Here is a 19,159-nt window from a genome sequence, read left to right on the forward strand (position 1 = left end):
GAGTCATCCTATAATATCCAAAAACAAAAATCAATCTCACCCGAAGCAAGTCAAAACTTACCTCTAAACAAAAATACACAGATGAATACTCACGAACCCCAGATAACTTCGGATAAAACAACAGGAAAAAGAACCTTAGAAGATGCAACATCGCCACCCGCCGAAGACGAATTCGAAAAACCTAAACTTCAATTAATGAAAAAAACCAAAACTGACGACAAAAACTTAACAGATGAGATAACAAATCTTAAAACGTTTTTAGAACCAGTTCGAGAATATCTAGAAAAAAGCGAAACACAATTGTTAAACTTTGATCAAGTAGTGGATTTATTCGAAAATATACAAGGAGCAAAAGACATAATCAGCATAACAAAATTATACTCAGATGACTCTCAGGCACTTATAAAGTTTCTAACAGAATTACATCCATATTATACCGACAAAAGAATGAAAAACAAAAGCACCAGATTAAGGAAAAAACTTGGCAAATACATTGGTTTAAAAACTTCATTCTCGGGAGAAGACTCCGACTCGTCTATAAGCTCTTCTAAAGAATAATTAAATTCACTTCTCTACTTCAATGGAACTTAAATGGGTTCTATACCCATTTCGAAAAACTTAAACATATTATCTCTGAAACCCACCCATCTATTATCTGCCTACAGGAAACAAATTTCAAAAATTCAAGCCACGTATATAACTTTCGTAATTATTCATGTTTCTACAAAAACAGATTAAACCAAAATATTGCCAGTGGAGGAGTAGCAATTTACGTAGATGAAAAATTCATGAGCACACAGTTAACAGTGACTTCAAATAATATTGAATTAATAGCTATCTCAATAAATATACCTCAAAAGATTTATATATGTAATATGTATATCCCACCAAATCAATCCATATCCCAAGAAGATTTAATAGCTATTATGGAACAAATTCCTTCACCTAGAATTATCGTCGGAGATCTTAACGGCCACAATCCGATGTGGGGCTCCATAAAACTCAACTCGAAAGGTCGTATTATAGAAGACATAATAACATCCCAAAATCTGAATCTACTTAACGACGGAAGACCAACCAGATTCAACATCCAAAATGGCACAACATCGGCAATTGATATTTCTCTGTGTGACCCAATTTTGTCCACCACATTAACATGGGACGTACTACCCTATTTATACGGTAGTGACCACTACCCCATTATAATTTCTTTAACACATCAGAGCACAATAAATATTGAGTCATCTATCATAAAGTGGAATATTAAAAACGCTGATTGGACTAACTTTACCAAACAAATTGAACAGGACATTAACCAAACCAACTTCACATCATCAAACGACATAGACAAATTTTTAAGTACATTTTTACAAATGATCACTAATGCCGCCATGACATATGTAGGAAAAACAAAAATATTAAAGAAACATAAGCCTCTTCCATGGTGGACACCTGAATGCAGCCAAGCTACGAGAGAGTATAAGAAAGCTTTCAATAAACTAAAGCGTCACAAAACAGACGAAAACACAACGGAATACAAAAAACGACGAGCTGAGGCAAGATACATTCTAAAAAAGAATAGAAAAGAATCCTGGAAAAAATTCATCTCATCTCTAAATACCTCTTCAACAATAAGTACAGTTTGGAGAAACTTAAGAAAAATCTCTGGTAAAAGCCAACCATATAAAATTCCTTTTCTAGCAAAAAATAACAAAATAATTAGAGATAGAAAAGAAATCGTAGATATGTTAGCAGACCAATACGAGTTAAATTCCAGTGATGAAAATTATACTGACGATTTCAAAATGCATAAAAACAACGTAGAAAAAAACATACTGGGATTTGACGAACATGAGATTCACAACCTTAACGTTCCTTTTTCCTTAATAGAACTTGCCGAAGCCTTAAACTCTTCGAAAGATGCAAGCCCGGGACCAGACGGTATTCCCCTAGCATTTCTACTACATCTTCCAGACAATGGGAACAATTTATTATTAGACCTTTATAATTCAATCTGGAGTAACCAGGTTTTCCCTTCAACCTGGTCCGAAGCAATAATACTACCTCTTCTCAAACTTGATAAATCCCGGACATCACCAGAATCATATCGACCAATATCTTTAACCAATATTATATGTAAAGTGCTAGAGAAAATGATAAATAAAAGACTGAGATGGTATTTAGAACAACAAAAACTTCTTATCCCACAGCAAAGCGGATTTAGGCAAAATCGATCCACTGTAGACAACTTAATAGACTTAGAGTCAGGCATACATGAAGCATTTGCAAATAAGCAAGATTGTATCGCAGTCTTCTTTGATATTAATAAAGCTTACGATACTGTGTGGCGATTCAATATCATAACGAAATTGCATAATTGGAATATCAGAGGAAATATGTTAAAATTTATATCAAATTTTCTTCAATCTCGCAGCTTCATAGTTCGATCAGACAACGTTAACTCAGATAAAAAAGTTCAAAAGAACGGAGTACCACAAGGATCAGTTATAAGCTCAACCCTTTTCCTAATAGCCATAAACGATATACTTCAACAATGCTCACCAATTGTCAAAGGAAGACTATACGCTGATGACTTAGTTTTATTTGCCAAAGGAAAAAACTCTACATCTATACAAAAACATTTACAACAAACAATCAATCAGTTAGAAACATGGTCTAGGTCTATCGGATTACAATTCTCACCGACAAAAACTAAATGTATTCTATTCACAAGAAAACGTAACACTCGAACTCCGCATCTGAAGCTATATAACCAAACCCTTAGTTTCACAAATAATGTCCGATTTTTAGGTATGGTTTTCGATCAAAAGTTATCATGGAAAAAACATACAGAAGAACTTAAAAAATCATGCCAAGCAGGATTAAATGTTATGAAAACTATTTCCAGCAAAAACTGGGGAGCAGATCAAAATACACTATTACACGTATATAAATCTTTAGTCAGATCCAAACTCGACTATAGTACGATAGTTTATTCATCAAGCAAAATGTCAGTATTGAAAACCTTAGAAACTGTTCAAAACGCGGCTCTACGAATAGCTACAGGTGCGTTTCGAACGACACCAGTTGAAAGTTTACAATGCTTAACAGGAGAACCACCCCTAAGTTTACGATGCAAATATCTTTCTCTCTCATATGCTTCTAAAATAGCCAGTAATAAAGAACACCCTACTTATACCAATACATTCACAGATCGATTTCAAGGCACTTTCTCTGCAACAAGATTAGATCCACCATTTTACGAAAGAATTAGGAGAAACCTTCATGACCTACATCTTCAATTTCCTGAAATTATCCCAACAAATTTCCCAACTTCTCCACCCTGGTTAATACCAATTCCCAAAATTAATACTAACCTTAGTATATACAAAAAAAGTGAGACCATAACAGACCTAATCAAACAATCATTCTTAAAAGAAATGGAAACCTTTAAAAATCACTACAAGATATACACTGACGCATCCAAATCATCAGACGGTGTTGGTGCAGCCATCCTCACACCCAATACATCATTAAAATTTAAATTCAAGCCTATTACGTCGTCATTCACTGCAGAGTTGTATGCAATATTACAAGCACTGATCCACATAAAAGAGTCGAAACAATCCCCGTCTCTCATAATAACCGATTCACTCAGCTCACTTAACATTATCAAACGTCTTTACACCAATAATCCAATTGCCTTACATATCCAATCAGAAATAGCGATCCTAAATAAAAATAAGATCACTGTCGACTTTATGTTTGTCCCATCACACTCAGGTATACAAGGAAATGAGGAAGTAGATCTACTAGCCCGTTCAGCATCCCTCAGCCAGGACTCCATCCTTATTAACGAGGTTTCTTCCGATGACCTGAAGTCAGAAATAAAATATAAAGTGTTTAGTGCGTGGCAAAATAAATGGAGTGCGTCGCAAAATAAACTCAAGGAAATCAAACAATCAGTGAAACCGTGGCCGCAAATAATAGCGAACAGACCCGACCAAGTGAAAATAACACGTTTACGGCTGGGACACAGCAACCTAACACACAAACATCTCTTTACGCGAACTGTGCCGCCTATGTGTGAAAACTGTGAAACAACACTCTCCGTGAAACATATATTAACTGAGTGCAAAACATATGAAACAATAAGAAAGAAGTATACCATCCCAATGAATATAAAGGAAGCCTTAGGAGTAAACATGAATGTTAAAAACACAATAAATTATCTTAAAGACTCTGGACTGTATCACCTATTGTAATTTTTATTAACTTTACTTTTGTTATATTTTTTAGATCGCTAATAACCCCTGTGGTTACAGCGTAAATAAATAAAAAAAAAAAAAAAAAATATTTAGATGTTTTTGTCCTGTTAGAAAACGATTCACACTTGAATACTAGACAAATATCCGGGAAACTTGAGATTTCGCAAATATCGGTAATGTAAATTTCATACAATACAAAATAAGATTAATTCAACAGCTATCAGATGATGATCTAGATAATAAACGTGAAGAGTTTGCAGACATAATGATGGAAAATGTTCAGTGATGAAAATGAAAAAACAGTGACAACGATCAAAATGTTTAAGTAATATTATGTTTTGCGATGAGGCCATTTTTTTTAATTAATAGAAACGTAAATTGGTATATTGCAGGTACCGGCCACGTAAATATCCTCGTTGGATGCGTGAATACCACACACAGTATCCAGAAAAATTTAATGTATGGGCTAGAATAGTAGGCGACAAAATAATTCACTCATTGAGGGAAACTTAAACGGTCTGGCATATTTAAATTTATTACAAAACAGGGTTGTACTTAAGTTGGCTAGATTATTTCTAAATCCTACGAAGTATTTTCAATTATATTTTAATATAGAAATTTCATTATTCGAAGTACTCCACCTCTTTATGCGCATGTGGGCGGCAATACCTAAATAATGTTTGTCCCAGAAGATGGACTGGAAGGCGTGGTTTTATCGAATCACCCCCGTAATCACCTGACATGAATCCTTTAGACTATTTCCTGTGAGGTCACAATATATCGTTTATAAAAGAAAACCTGCCAATATTCAAGAATTAAAGGACAGGAATAACAGAGAAAAGAAAAATTGGCCTACTTGATTTTGAAAATGTATTGCAAAGTTTTAAAAATCCCATGGCTTATTATTATGTTGAAGTAAATGGACATTTTGAAAATCTGCTGTAATTACATTACTGGTTTTCGAAAATTCCTAATTTTTCTACTACTCAAATATACATGAACAATGAACATACATACACACCTTCAATATGAATTTATTTTCAGCTGCTGTAAATGTGTACATGAATGTGTAAATGTAGTAATAAATCCGAAATTATGGCATTGGAACAATACACGGAAAAGAGTCAGTATCCCATAAGGACTTCAAAAGGCAAACAATATACAGATCTTTTTGAAATTAGAAAGTTCAATAGCTTTCCAGAAAACAGAAGATCTGACAACAATGTAAATACCACCATAATATCGGCCGCATCATAAGATCCGTGCACACCGAAATTTACAAAAATCATTCAAGACGGTTCCGAGACAATTGAGGTGGTCCTTGCTTAACCCTTAAACGCCCAAGGGTGGGTAAAAAATGTCCACCTAATGCTTATTCCCTTGTAACATATTTATTACGTGTTTAAAAATTTTCCAAAAATTATTTATTGTTAAAAAGACAGCCTTTTATCGAATTTTAAATTGGTTCTACCGATATTTTTGAAAATAAAAGTAATATCTTGAGTTAACCTTTAACTACCCGCGCATCAAGTTATAACATAACTACACGCGTGGCGTACTTTGTACGCCACAAGAAAATACACTTAAAAACAGCGGATTTGTTTAATTTTTTTTGAAAAAATACACTTAGTTGTTTGTTATAAACCTTATTCGGCATCAGTGAATACTTGGAGTTCCTTTTCAGTAAGCCAATTGGGATTTATAACTGGAATCATGGAATAACTGGATTCCATGATAAATAAAATTACTAATAAAAATTTTTTTTAAATGTGATTTTTTACAGGAGAAAAAGTATTGTTTATAAAGAAAAATATATTTTTTGCCATAATGACTAAAAAACAATTAAAGTATGTACTTATATTACGACTTATAGTAATATAATCCTGGGGTATATTGTCCACCACCGGAAACAACAAATAATAAAATGTAAATTACGATCTTTCCAGAACGCCGATTATAACGAAACTAAAACCAAATTATAAAGCACATTCCAGTGATAGGTTAGAAAAATAAGCAAGGTCAAAAATTAAATTTTTAAATATATTTCCAGTAGAATTCTTATATCTGGCGTACAAAGTACGCCAGAGCGTGTAGTTAAAGGTTAAATATGGGCGGGCATAAAAACTACACACTTGGTAAAACTTGTTACTAAAGGTTTCTATTTAATTTCTCGTTGGTAGGAACATAATCCATATAATTATGGACGTATAATTACATAATCCACATAACTCTCCGCCAATGAAGAGGCTGAAAGAAAGAATGTGGAGAAAATCGACAAATCTGAATTACTGGCTTTTACTGGTATGATAATTTTGATGTACATTGTAATTTTGTTGTAAGGTTTGTAAATTGTTTATATAAATATTTTAAAAGATGCTGTGTTTATTAAGCAAAAGATTCTTAAGTTTAATCCATTTCCAACAACTCTCAATAAATATAGTAGCTATTTTCGAGGTGGACATTTTTTACCCACCCTTGGGCGTACATGGAACCTAAAAAAGGTTGGGCGTTTAAGGGTTAAACCTCACTCTGTAGATCGGGAACGATAAAGATAAGGAGAAAAATAACAGTATTATTTTAAAAGTATACAAAAAGGGTTTCATTTTTGTTTTTTGAAAAGATTTGTAGGTGCTTTTGGACAGATTCTCTAGTGATTTTAAGTCGTGACATTTTTACACTCCAAAATCAATATTATTTCAATAATTTAATTTTTGAAAATTCGCAAAAAAGAAGGATTGCCCTCGTTCCGGGTACCGGCACTATTTTTTTCCTTCAGATTTATGTACTAAAGAGCAAAAAAGAAATTGGTCCCAAGAGTATGCTCTCAAATTTCAAAATCATGTTTTTAGCATAAAAAGGGGATATTTTCTGTAGAATTCGGAATATATTCGCAAACGAATTTTATAAAAGTGAATTTTAATCAACCGCTACGATTGTTTCCAGAATTGGAACAATTGAAGTTGAGGCCGAAAGTGAGAAATACCTAATTGAAAGAAAATAACTGCCAATTGCCAAGCAATGAGGAAATTGATGATTTGGTTTAATGAATTTTTAAGTTCGAACCAGAATACTATTAATATGTAGGTATGTATAAGAAGGTCCTAAAAAGTGACCGAGACCAGGCTGTTGTTGTGTATTTTTGAAAATATTCTAGAAAGCTAATTTGGTATAGTGTAGGTGTTATTAAAAAATATTTATCAATTGAAAGTTATCAAAGTAAATAAATTGTAACCAGTGGCGGATCTACGGGGGAATAGGGGAAATCCCTCCCAAGGAAGTCCAAAATTAAATAAAAAAACTGTTGAAACATAAAAATATATAAGCTGACATGAAACTTCAACCATAGACAAACAAATTTAACCCAATAAACCCGCTAGTTAGGAAAATTAAGGGAATTTAATGCATATAAGTTATCTATATTTTTGGGTTTATCGCACGGGTGCATATAAGTTATCTATATTTTGGTATTTTTTATGTCTTTGTGGTGTTTCATTAGAAGTTCTCCACTTAGGCAAATTTCAAGATGCACCACTGCTTGAAACAGTGAAATTAATAAATAAAATAGCCACATGAAATGTACGAATATTATTTGGTTCGAAAAAAGTAGTAAACGTAACCAAACAAATTTTAAAAGTGATACATGTACATATAATCTGGGCTGATTATCGGAGAATAGGCCATTTTTTTGAAAACTTATTTACCAGCAATTTTATTGCTGGAATCGAATCTTATGATTGTATATATTAATAATATAGGTATGCAAAGTCCGCAGATAGTGGGCTACTTTTTTTTATAAACAAAATGGCGCCCGAAAATCGTGTTTTTTTCAATTTTTGCTCTATAACTCCAAAGATTTTAACTTTACACCAAAAAGACTCAAATAACAATTCACCGCAATTAAATTCTGCATAGAGACGTGTTTTTCGTGATTCACTTCGACGAAAACTTTCCCCGGAAAAAGCGGGTTTTTCCAACAAAATCTTTAATTTTCAACTAAACTTTTAGATAAGTAATTGTTAATCAATAATTAAATAACTTGGTAATATAAAAGCCCTTTTCGTGTAAATTATAATTCCAGAAGCCAATGGAAATTGAATTAACAGTTTAGCAACAATTGAATTGTTAATTAAAAATTTTCGGTCGCTATAATAACGACAATAATTATGGTGCATAAGAATAACTATGATTTTTTCATAAAAAGACACTATACCTATCTAATGTACTTTACAGAATTGAATTTGGTTTATTTAAGCGGCCTCAGGAATATTTTAAAATTATAAACAATTTTTTGGCTTATAAACAAATAGAATATCTCGGGAAATATTAAACTAAATTAAGTTGTGAAAGCGGTATTCGAAAAACATTGGCAGGACGCTTCTTTTAAAAAGAAAAACGGTTAATTATGACGAGTGGTTCCTGAGATACAACCGGTCAAAGTTGACCGGAATTTACGGCAAAAATATAAACAATGGGATCATAATTTTCAAACCGTCACCTTTTTATTTTTGTCCTCTTTCTCTTCACCAATTTTCATATCTTTAAAATACTCATAACATATATTATTATAATAAAAACTATCGATAATACGTGTGAAAATTGTCAAAAATAGCAAAATTCCAATCAAAAATTAGGTTGGTGAAAATGTAACCCTCAAAGTTCAAAATCGGTATACGTTAAAAAATGCATTTTCTCGGCTTCCCATGGAGCAATTTCATTCATTCTTTTTTTGTTCCCAAGTAACTCGAGTAGAGCCATCGAACTAACGCATTATTAAATATCAAACTTGCTTTTGTTTTGTTATAATAAATTAATTTATTTATTGTAACACAAAATTTTAATTTGTTTAAATAAAAATTGTTTAAATAATTATACAGCTTTCAAATGAGAATATTTGTTTTTAACTTTAAAAGGTACACTTGTATTAAATTTATCTAAAAAAAAGCCTAAAACTAGAAGAAATATGTAGTTTTCTGTTCTTATAAATAAATTAATCTATTATAACAAAACAAAAGCAAGTTTGACATTTAATAATGCATTAGTTAGATGGCTCTACTCGAGTTACTTGGGAACAAAAAAAGGATGAAGGAAATTGCTCCATGGGAAGCCGAGAAAATGCATTTTTTTAACGTATACCGATTTTGAACTTTGAGGGTTACATTTTCACCAACCTAATTTTTGATTGGAATTTTGCTATTTTTGGCAATTTTCACACGTATTATCGATAGTTTTTATTATGTTATGAGTATTTTAAAGATATGAAAATTGGTGAGGAGAAAGAGGACAAAAATAAAAAGGTGATGGTTTGAAAATTATGATCCCATTGTTTATATCTTTGCTGTAAATTCCGGTCAAATTTGACCAGTTGTGTCTCAGGAACCACTCGTCATAATTAAACGTTTTCCCTTTTAAAAGAAGCGTCCTGCCACTGTTTTTCGAATAACGCTTTCACAACTTAATTTAGTTTAATATTTCCCGAGATATTCTATTTGTTTATAAGCCAAAAAATTGTTTATAATTTTAAAATATTCCTGAGGCCGCTTAAATAAACCAAATTCAATTATGTAAAGTACTTTAGATAGGTATAGTACATTTTTATAAAAAAATCATAGTTATTTTTATGCATCATAATTATTGTCGTTATTATAGTGACCTTAAATTTTTAATTAACAATTCAATTGTTGCTAAACTGTTCATTCAATTTCTATCGGCATCTGGAATTATAATCTATACGAAAAGGGCTTTACATTACCAAGTTATTTAATTATTGATTAACAATTACTTATCTAAAAGTTTAGTTGAAAATTAAAGATTTTGTTGGAAAAACCCGCTTTTTCCCGGGAAAGTTTTCGTCGAAGTGAATCGCGAAGAACACATCTCTATGCAGAATTTAATTGCGGTGAATTTTTATTTGAGTCTTTTTGGTGTAAAGTTATAAAAGTGTAAAGTTATATAAATCTTTGGAGTTATAGAGCAAAAATTGAAAAAGCACGATTTTCGGGCGCCATTTTGTTTGTAAAAAAAGTAGCACACTATCTGCGGACTTTGCATACCTGTATTATTAATACATACAATAATAAGATTCGATTCCAGCAATAAAATTGCTGGTAAATAACTTTTCCTTCTATTTTGCTAATTAGCCCAGAGTAATAATAAATGATGCAGAAGGAGTCAAATTCTTTTCAAATAAAAAAAAACGATTTTATTATTTAGAAAGATTTTGTGGACATATATTCCATTATATTTAAGATTTACGGACACTAAGAAAACAGTTCGACTGGAGACCAGAAAAAAGTTAAAAATGATTCAAATGGTGAAGAAATTAATTTTCTTTTATTAGAAAAAGAAGTCGCATCCACCAAAAGGTTATTAGCGACGGAACAAAATATAAATAACAAAAGTAAACAGCTACAGATTGTACAAAATGTTTATGGATCTTAAATAATTAACTATATTGCCATAGGAACAGTTTTGACCAAGAGCCTCTGATAGAGCATTTGGAATATTGCAGTGCTGTCTTTCTTGGTCATATTTACTACAACTTATTAAAAAGTGTTCGACTGTTAATCGGACGTTAGACTGATCACATATTTTTTTGATTTTATTCAGCTTAGAATTATTTTGAGACCACTCATTTCGCCACAAACACAACACTTTATTTTAAAAATAAGCTTGTCACTGGAAACACACTTGCCTATCGGCTCCGAAAAATACTTAAAATTGCCTCTCGTGCAGTCCTGTCAGCTTCTTCATTTCTTGTTATTCCGACGTTCTTAATTTCCCATAAAAATTTGACGATTCTTCCATGTTCATAAGCTTGGGACAGCTGGTATTTTAGCAACTTTTCAAAAGGATGTTTCGGAAAAATGTGTTTTAAAGAGTTTAGAGAGCTAAGGGAATCTGTTATGATCAGGACTTTTGTGAGTGTAAGCTCGTTAAGAAGTTTCACAGCACGGTATATGGCGTAGAGTTCAGCTGAATATGTGCTACACGCTGGGGTTAAACGGAAAAGAAGACTGTTTTCTGAAGAAACGATTGCTATTGCTACACCACCGCTTGCACGACTTGCATATGTACGGTCTTTGCGGAAACAAGTGAAATGTTTTGAACTGTACAACTGATTGGTCTTTAAGTTTGTCTCCTGTAGACAAATAATATCTGGGGAATATTCATGGGAGACGATGGAAAAATCCATCAATGTTCCATGGAATTATCGAGTTGAATGTTGTTAACAGATTTGGAGTTAGATGATACTGAACAATTGTCTACAGAAGAGTCACTGTCTAAGTCAGAAGTCTCTTTCCCTAAATGAATGTGTAGTTTCTTTTGAAGTTTTGTAAACTTGGTTTTTGTAGATCTATCATTTGCATATTGATACTTGCTTTGTAAAAGATGGAGTAAACCAACCATATCAGTTGTAAATTCTTTAACGACGCTAATAGTGTCGGGGGAGCATTGGACATTATCAATCAGTAATGACAATTGGCGGTAATTTAAAACGAATGGTGGGGTATGATTATCAATAAAATTTTCAGGAGTTTCCCGTGTATATGGGACTTTAGATGAGCGCGGTTTTTTTGGTTTAGAGGATTTGGGTTTTGCAAATAGATTTTGTGATGAAATTGCTGAGTCTGAAAGAGGTGTATCGATCTCACCAATACTGCGTTTTATGGAAGATCTTGCTTTTTCGCAAGTGCTATTAGAGTTTTCACTTAGATACTGTGGCTTTATTATATTTGGAAGTACTGGAGCAGGCTCATTGGTAGTGACAGAAGTCGAGCTTGAAGTTTTGTTAGTAAGATTGGTTGAAATGGTTGTTTCAGAAAATTGTGGTGATGTATCAGTTTTATTAGAGTTTTCTGCAGTAGTTGTATCTAATGGAAGAGGTGCTGATTGGTTGAAGGATACTGCTTCCGAAGTTTGTGAACACGGTATTGCCGCTGAATGAGGTTGATTGAAAGTGTTGCTATGAGTAGGAGTATTAGTAATTTCTTGGTCATGGAGATTTGTAGGTGTAGGTGATATGCTTGGATTTGATAATGGATAACTTGATGACTGCTGAGTGTTTGGTACCTTGTGTAATATACTTGTTGTAGCTGTTTGATTTGGTGCTTCATTGTTTGAATCAATATGAGTTGATTCCGTTACTGAACTGTTATTGCATTGGGATGATATATGTCCTGTATTTTTGCAAATAAAGTGTACCTTGTGACAAAAATATGCGGTAAGGTGTTTGGTCGAAATTTATAAGAATAAAATCTGGAATTGATGATGTTATAGGGCTTACATAAACTTGCCTCCGAAAGCTCAATATGTGATTATATTCGGGAAGAGTCTAGCTAATTTTCAGAAATTTTATTGGGGAAATAAGCTTTAAACCGATATTCTGTAATTCTTCAAATAATACTTGATGAGGAATTGACGGGCAGACACCAGACCAGACTAGTCTTTCTGCTGGGGAGACAAGTCTTCTTGCTGTTATAACTTCGCCGAATACTTCTATAGAGCCATGTTGTGTCATGAAATTATCTACTACGGTTTTGTTTGCCAAATACATGCAGATTCTATTATGAGATAATCTAGATGAAAAAATAATATTTTGTGGGTTGATGATTGTGCCCAAAGGAATTAAATAATCCTGCAGTTTTAGCATTATCGATACAACTAAATACAATTGCTTGGTTTTTACTCGAAAAAGAATGTGAAGCGGCTGATGGATAACTGTTTGGTGACATTCGAACGTTGATTTACTGGACTGGTTAGATCGGGAGGTGTGTTTACGTCGTGTGAAGTCATTTTAAGCTGCGGTGGCGAAAGCTTCACTCCGGCTCTGGTAAGTGACAGATCAACCGCATGCTAGCTAACCTCACAAAATGATTGTACGGTGGTATATATTATTTCTTATTTGACGTTTTCTTTTCGGAATAATAAAATAATAATTACGTATAGATGACTTACGTAGTACTATCTAGTAGATAAACACTTATTTTTAAAAAACTATTTAATAAAACCCCTTGTTTTTATTAAAAACTAGGAGTACAAAATATCAGCACAACTTAACCATACCTTGCCAGGGCCGGTCTTCGAAGAAATTATTTGTATTCCATTAATAAAAAAGAACTATGTTGTGCTCTATTAAAAAAAGGAACTATGTATGTTTTTCTCCACTTTTTTCAGGACACCCGTTGTATAGTATATTATATTATTAATATAATATATATATATATATATATATATATATATATATATATATATATATATATATATATATATATATATAACTATACAAATTTACTAATTAATTTTTATCTAACATGTGTATTAAAAAAAATCGAAAAGGGTCCATTTATAATCAATCACCCCCTACTTAACAGTAAAAGCAAAACTTTTATACTTATCATCTTGTAACATAAACATGCAGCGTATTATTTCTAGTGGTTTTAAAAATGTTACCAGCTATGTAACAGGAAACCTTTTTATAAATTTTTGATTCTACAATAATACATATTGTAACAATAAAAACCATGCCGTTCGTAGTTTTTATTTCGTAAAATATGATATAAAATAATGAAAATATTATAGAAACGTTTACGTTTGATTTTAATAAGAATACCTAAGGTTTTCAGTTACTTATCTAACTAATAGTGAAAAGAAACAATAATTCTATATAGTCAGATAATGCATTAATAAAAATCAATATAGGTATTATGTAATATTGGAAACTAATGACGATATTAACCACAATAAAAACAGTCAAAATCTAATAACTCGGTCACGTCATGAGAAACAGCGAGAGGTACGGACTGCTGCAACTACTCTTACAGGGAAAAGTAGAAGGAAAACAAGGACCAGGAAGGCGAATGCTTTACTGGCTGAAAAATCTACGTTGTGGTTCAACACAACAATCACAAATCTTTTCAGAGCAGCAGTGTCAAAAGTACAGATTGCTACAATAGTCGCCAACATCCGAAACGGATAGGCACCACAAGAAGAAGAATGACGATATATTCGTATAATGTCAACAGAATATTGAAGAAAAGAATGACAGTACAAGTGGAAAGAATAAAAGTTTAACCAAAACTGTGGGGAAGCGTGGACACATAAGTGAAGCTATCCTTAAACGCTTGGAAGCCTTTGAGATGTGGGTATACATACGACGATGTACTAAGATAAGCTGTTTCGACAGAGTTAGAAATGAGGATGTCCTTAGACGGCTGAACTAAACAGCACAACTGGTTAATATAATAAAGAGACGGAAGCTGGAATACTTCGGTCACATTATGAGATACTCTGAAAAATATGACTTACATCTGATCATTCAGGGAACGATCCAAAGTAAACGTGGTCCTGGTAGAAGAAGAACATCATGCTGAACAAGCGTTAGCAAAATGCGTATAATTCGTAAAAATTAATATAATAAACTGTACGCGTATTAACAACTAACGAATGGCAGAATGGTTGATTTAGCGGTCCCTCTGAATATCAAATAAAGTATAATCTTAATTTACTGAATCTACCAATAATAAAATTAATATTAAATTGCTATAATTTTGAAAATTTGGACTGTTATTTCAAGTCCTTTCTGTAAAAAATCCCTTCTACTGAACCTAGGCAATTGGTATACAAAAATAAGATTTGATGAAAATAAAATTTTATGTAAAACCAAAGTAAAAATTTGGTATCAATATAAAACTTTTAAATTGATACTGTTAGTCTTCTCTCATAGATACCTATATTTATAACAAATTGTTTCTTTTCATTTGAAAACCTTTGTTCTAAGTCATTGTAAGTGGTGATTAGGAATCAGGTTCAAGAATAAGGCACATGATTATAAAGGATAGGACATACGTACCAAAATGCTGAAAACATGCCTTCTTTGCATACATCTTCTTCAGATTAAACAATATTCTTCGAAAATAAAGTAATATCTGACTCTATTGTATAAAAATTACAAATTTTATGCAAAAAAAAATCAAAAAATCTGATTTTATCTATTTTTAAATAAGTTAAAATAAGGATCAATCTTCTGGTCTTCGGTTTCTTCAATACATATCTTCTGTGGTTCTTCAATAAATATTCTGCTTAGTTTATGTTAAAAGAAGTTTTCCTTAATCTAAACAATTCTATTTAGTTTTTAACCTGCAATTTTATTGTATGTTTTCTTAAAACTCCTATTTAGTATAACTTTTTCCAGTAAAATGCTCTAACTCTATTTTAACATCAAAATAAATTACTAAAATTATTATTACTATTAATAATGTTGTCTATTAATCTTTGAGATGTGGATATTTTGCCGTATTCCAAAAATTCCATGGAGTGATCATGTTAGAAGTGAAGAAGTTTTAAGACGTAAGAATACAGACCATGAACTAAAAATATCTTATCTTGGACATATTATGCTCAAACACGAGATATATAACTCGTTTGAACTAATAATGGAAGACAGAACTAGAATGGACAGTAGACTTTCAAATCTTAATAAGAAAAGTCCAAAATAGAGATTAATGCAGAAGTTATCGTCAACAACTATAGAGACGACCCCTAAAGAAGAAAATACCGTAACTTTCATTTGGGCAATGCCATTTTAAAAATGGAAAGAGAGATAACTGATAAAACTCAAAATAGCTTTGTAAAATATGCTCCTATTTGCATTAGTGGGTATTTGAGAAAACATACATTTTTTTTAATATTAGCGTAACTGTTTGAATTACTTACTTTGACTTTGAGGCAGCATAAGAGGTTGCATTCCCATACCCTGATGTACCACATACTGCCGTTGGACTAGTTGCAGTTGTTGTATCAATTGCTGTTGTTGTAGAGCTAGCTGCTGTATTGAAGTTGAAGCTTTTTTCTTGTCTGTACTCTGTAGGATATGTGTTTGTTGGATGAGATTCAGTTGAAGCTGTTCTTGAAGCGATTGCATAGTTTGTTCAATCTGTTTTTTGCCTATTTCTGCCAACTGATGTTGCTGTAAGTAAACAAGCTGCGTATCAGAAAACAGTGATATATATTCAATTAAAAGCCTTGATTTTAAAACACTTACTTGGTGCTGTTGCTGCTGTTGTTGCAATATCGAATGCTGCTTCATTAAAGTCTGTAGCTGCGTAGGGCTTAATACGTGTTGTTGCAGGAGCTGCTGCATGTGGTGAAGATTTGAAGTGGGTGAAGACATTAGTGGCGGTCCAGGTGTTTGTGCCTGACTATAGGAGTATTCATTTGGGGGTAGTTTTGTGGGTTCATTCTATAACAATTTTGATGTATTTATTAAAAAATCCAAGCCACGAACACGACATATAAGAATGTTATTTGTTGCCTTTAGAAGAGACAAGATTCATACCTGCTGAATAGGTGGAATCGTCGCACTGAGATTTTTCTGCGCGTCGGACGAAGGTGGAGGTGAGTGTTCTTGCGTTCGGTGATCAGACACTGGACTTGAGCTTCCATTGCCTTTAATATCCCTTTCCCTTTCCTGTTCCCAAGTTCGATCCAGTTCTAACTGCTGCTGTTGCTCCTTTATTACTTTTTCTAATGATGCGGCCTGCTGCAATAAAAAAAATATATGTTATTTGTCATATAATTACCGATTTACTGAGTCAGAGGATTATCAATTTAAATTTTATTAATATAAATTACCGAAATAAAGCAAACATGGTACGAGTACTTTAAAAGTACCTAAGAAAGTTGCTAAACGAAGAACATCGGAGGAGAGACAGATAATACGGGATCCTAAATGAGAATGTAATACCGGGAATAGCAAGGGACGAGGTTGTCGAGACGTTAAATAAGATGAATAATGGTAAGGCAATATGACCTGATGGAATACCTTGTGGCATTCCACCTTCGATGGTACTGGTTTGAAAGGCTCTAGGAGAGGAAGGGGTTGATATTTTGTGTCAAATGATGACTAAGATATATGAGGAAGAAAGGAAGTCCAACATATGAATTAGACCCCCTTTTGTATTTAGTCTACAAATGTTTTTTTCGTCTTTCTCTTCAGGTACCATCTCCGATACAGAGGTTGGCAATCATCATAGCTATTTTAATTTTTGAGGCAGTAGCTCTAAAAAGTTGTTTTGAGCTGCATCCAAACCATTATCTCAGGTTCTTCAGCCATAAAATTCGTCTTTTTCCGATCCTTGTTCTGCCATCTATCTTTCCTTGCATTATGAGTCGCAGGATGCCATACTTCTCGCCCCGCATCACATGTCCGAGATACCGTAGTTTTCTTTCTTTAATTGTAAGTTCAACTTCCTTCTCTTTACATATTCTTCTCAGTACTTCATTGTTCGTAACTCTATCTACCCAGGAAACCCTCATATTTCTTCTATAGGTCCACATTTCAAAGGGGTTAAGTCGTCTCATTGTCTCTACATTTAACGTCCATGATTCCACTCCCTAGTATAGTGCACTGTATACGTAACATTTTGTTAGGCGTACTTTCAAGAGCTAATGTTAAAACTTTGCTACATAGGACCTTTTTCCTTTTCATTTTTTCATTTTGTTTTTTTTTACAATTTTACAATTGCCTCAACTTCAGCTTCTCAAATTCATCACTGTTAGCTGTAAATGATCATTTTGTGTAATTATTTTAAATTACACAGAATGCTTGATTTAAATGATCAATTTATTCAGAATATGTTTTCCAAATTTTAAACAATGAACAGTATATCAGAATGCATCCACACATAAACGAAATAGAAGTATTGCTGTAAATATATTTTCATCAGAAACAGTTACGTGTAATGCAGTGATAAGCTGAAATGTTTAGTCCTAACTGATCTGTGGGTTCCTGAAAATGAATACAGATTTCCCGTGGTTATCACACAGCAATAAAGATGAATAAGTGTGTTTTCGGGCCTAAAGGGATGAACAAAGCAACGCGTTACAACACTTGCTTATGAACTCCCTTCAGAAATTAAACAAAGCTTGTGAAGTATTGAGGGACCATTCTGATAATAATTACCATAAAACAGCTCAATTAAAATGTAGTAACTTTAAAAAAATATTTGAAGGTATACTCCGGTCAACTTACGCATCCGAGGCTACAAAAATTACCATCAAGCTGAAAATTGGCAGGATTGTTAAAAGTACCATCATAAATAAAATCCTCCTAATTTTACCATAAATCTTACCGTTTCGCTGAAAATCGCTAAAAACCATATTTGGTGACCTTTGACCCTGCGTAAATTTTTTAGCAGGGGTCGGATTTATGAGGACTGTTTAGATTTCATTTATGATGGTATTTTGAACAATCCTGCCAATTTTCAGCTTGATGGTAATTATTGTAGCCTCACTCCTATTTTTGAGTCTAACTAGACCGGTCTAGTAAGGCAGAAAACGTTATGGTTTAGAGTTTAGGGTTTGTCCATATTATGTGGGCGGTTTGCCAACGTCGACTGCGCGGTTTACCTGTTTTACTTGCTCGCATCCTAATGCAGGCTTTGAAGTTTCGCCCTAATACCAAGAAAAACAGGGCGGAAACAGGTAAACCGCGCAGTCGACGTTGGCCAACCGCCCGCGTATAAGCCCTTTTAACTGAACAATGCAGTTGCAAAAACAGTAAACGAAAATACAATGAAACTCGTTCCGATTTTAAAAATAATTATTTTGTGCGGTGGACAAAACATTCCTTTAAGAGGCCACATAAGTGATGGCGCTATTGATCTTGAAATGGAATCGTCTGAATCACGAAGGGAACTACATACTTAAAATATAGAGTTAATGCAGGTGATCAGATTCCTGAAAACCATCTTAAAAATGCTTTCAGATTCAGCGTTTACAAGTAAAACAACGCCAAATGCTTACAAGTACAACATTTAATTGCAATTGAAATAATTATCCTTTATGTTTCCCTTGGTGAAAATTATTTTAGTTTACAATAACAATAATAGTAA

At 32.9% G+C, this 19,159-nt stretch overlaps 1 protein-coding gene across 2 annotated transcripts in view; it reads right to left on the reverse strand.

The window, feature by feature from the left end:
* LOC114333324 (forkhead box protein P1) overlaps nucleotides 1–19,159 on the reverse strand; it is a 1,033,408-nt gene that overhangs the window by 103,988 nt on the left and 910,261 nt on the right. For both annotated transcript variants that reach the window (XM_050641264.1, XM_050641265.1), the window contains 3 exons: nucleotides 16,603–16,806; nucleotides 16,309–16,506; nucleotides 15,981–16,233 (listed from right to left, as the gene is read on the reverse strand). In XM_050641264.1, the coding sequence (XP_050497221.1) occupies nucleotides 15,981–16,233; nucleotides 16,309–16,506; nucleotides 16,603–16,806 (655 nt within the window). The remainder of the gene's footprint in view (nucleotides 1–15,980; nucleotides 16,234–16,308; nucleotides 16,507–16,602; nucleotides 16,807–19,159) is intronic.

This window comes from Diabrotica virgifera, chromosome 10 (genome assembly GCF_917563875.1).
Source record: "Diabrotica virgifera virgifera chromosome 10, PGI_DIABVI_V3a".
Taxonomy (NCBI): Eukaryota; Metazoa; Arthropoda; class Insecta; order Coleoptera; family Chrysomelidae; genus Diabrotica; species Diabrotica virgifera.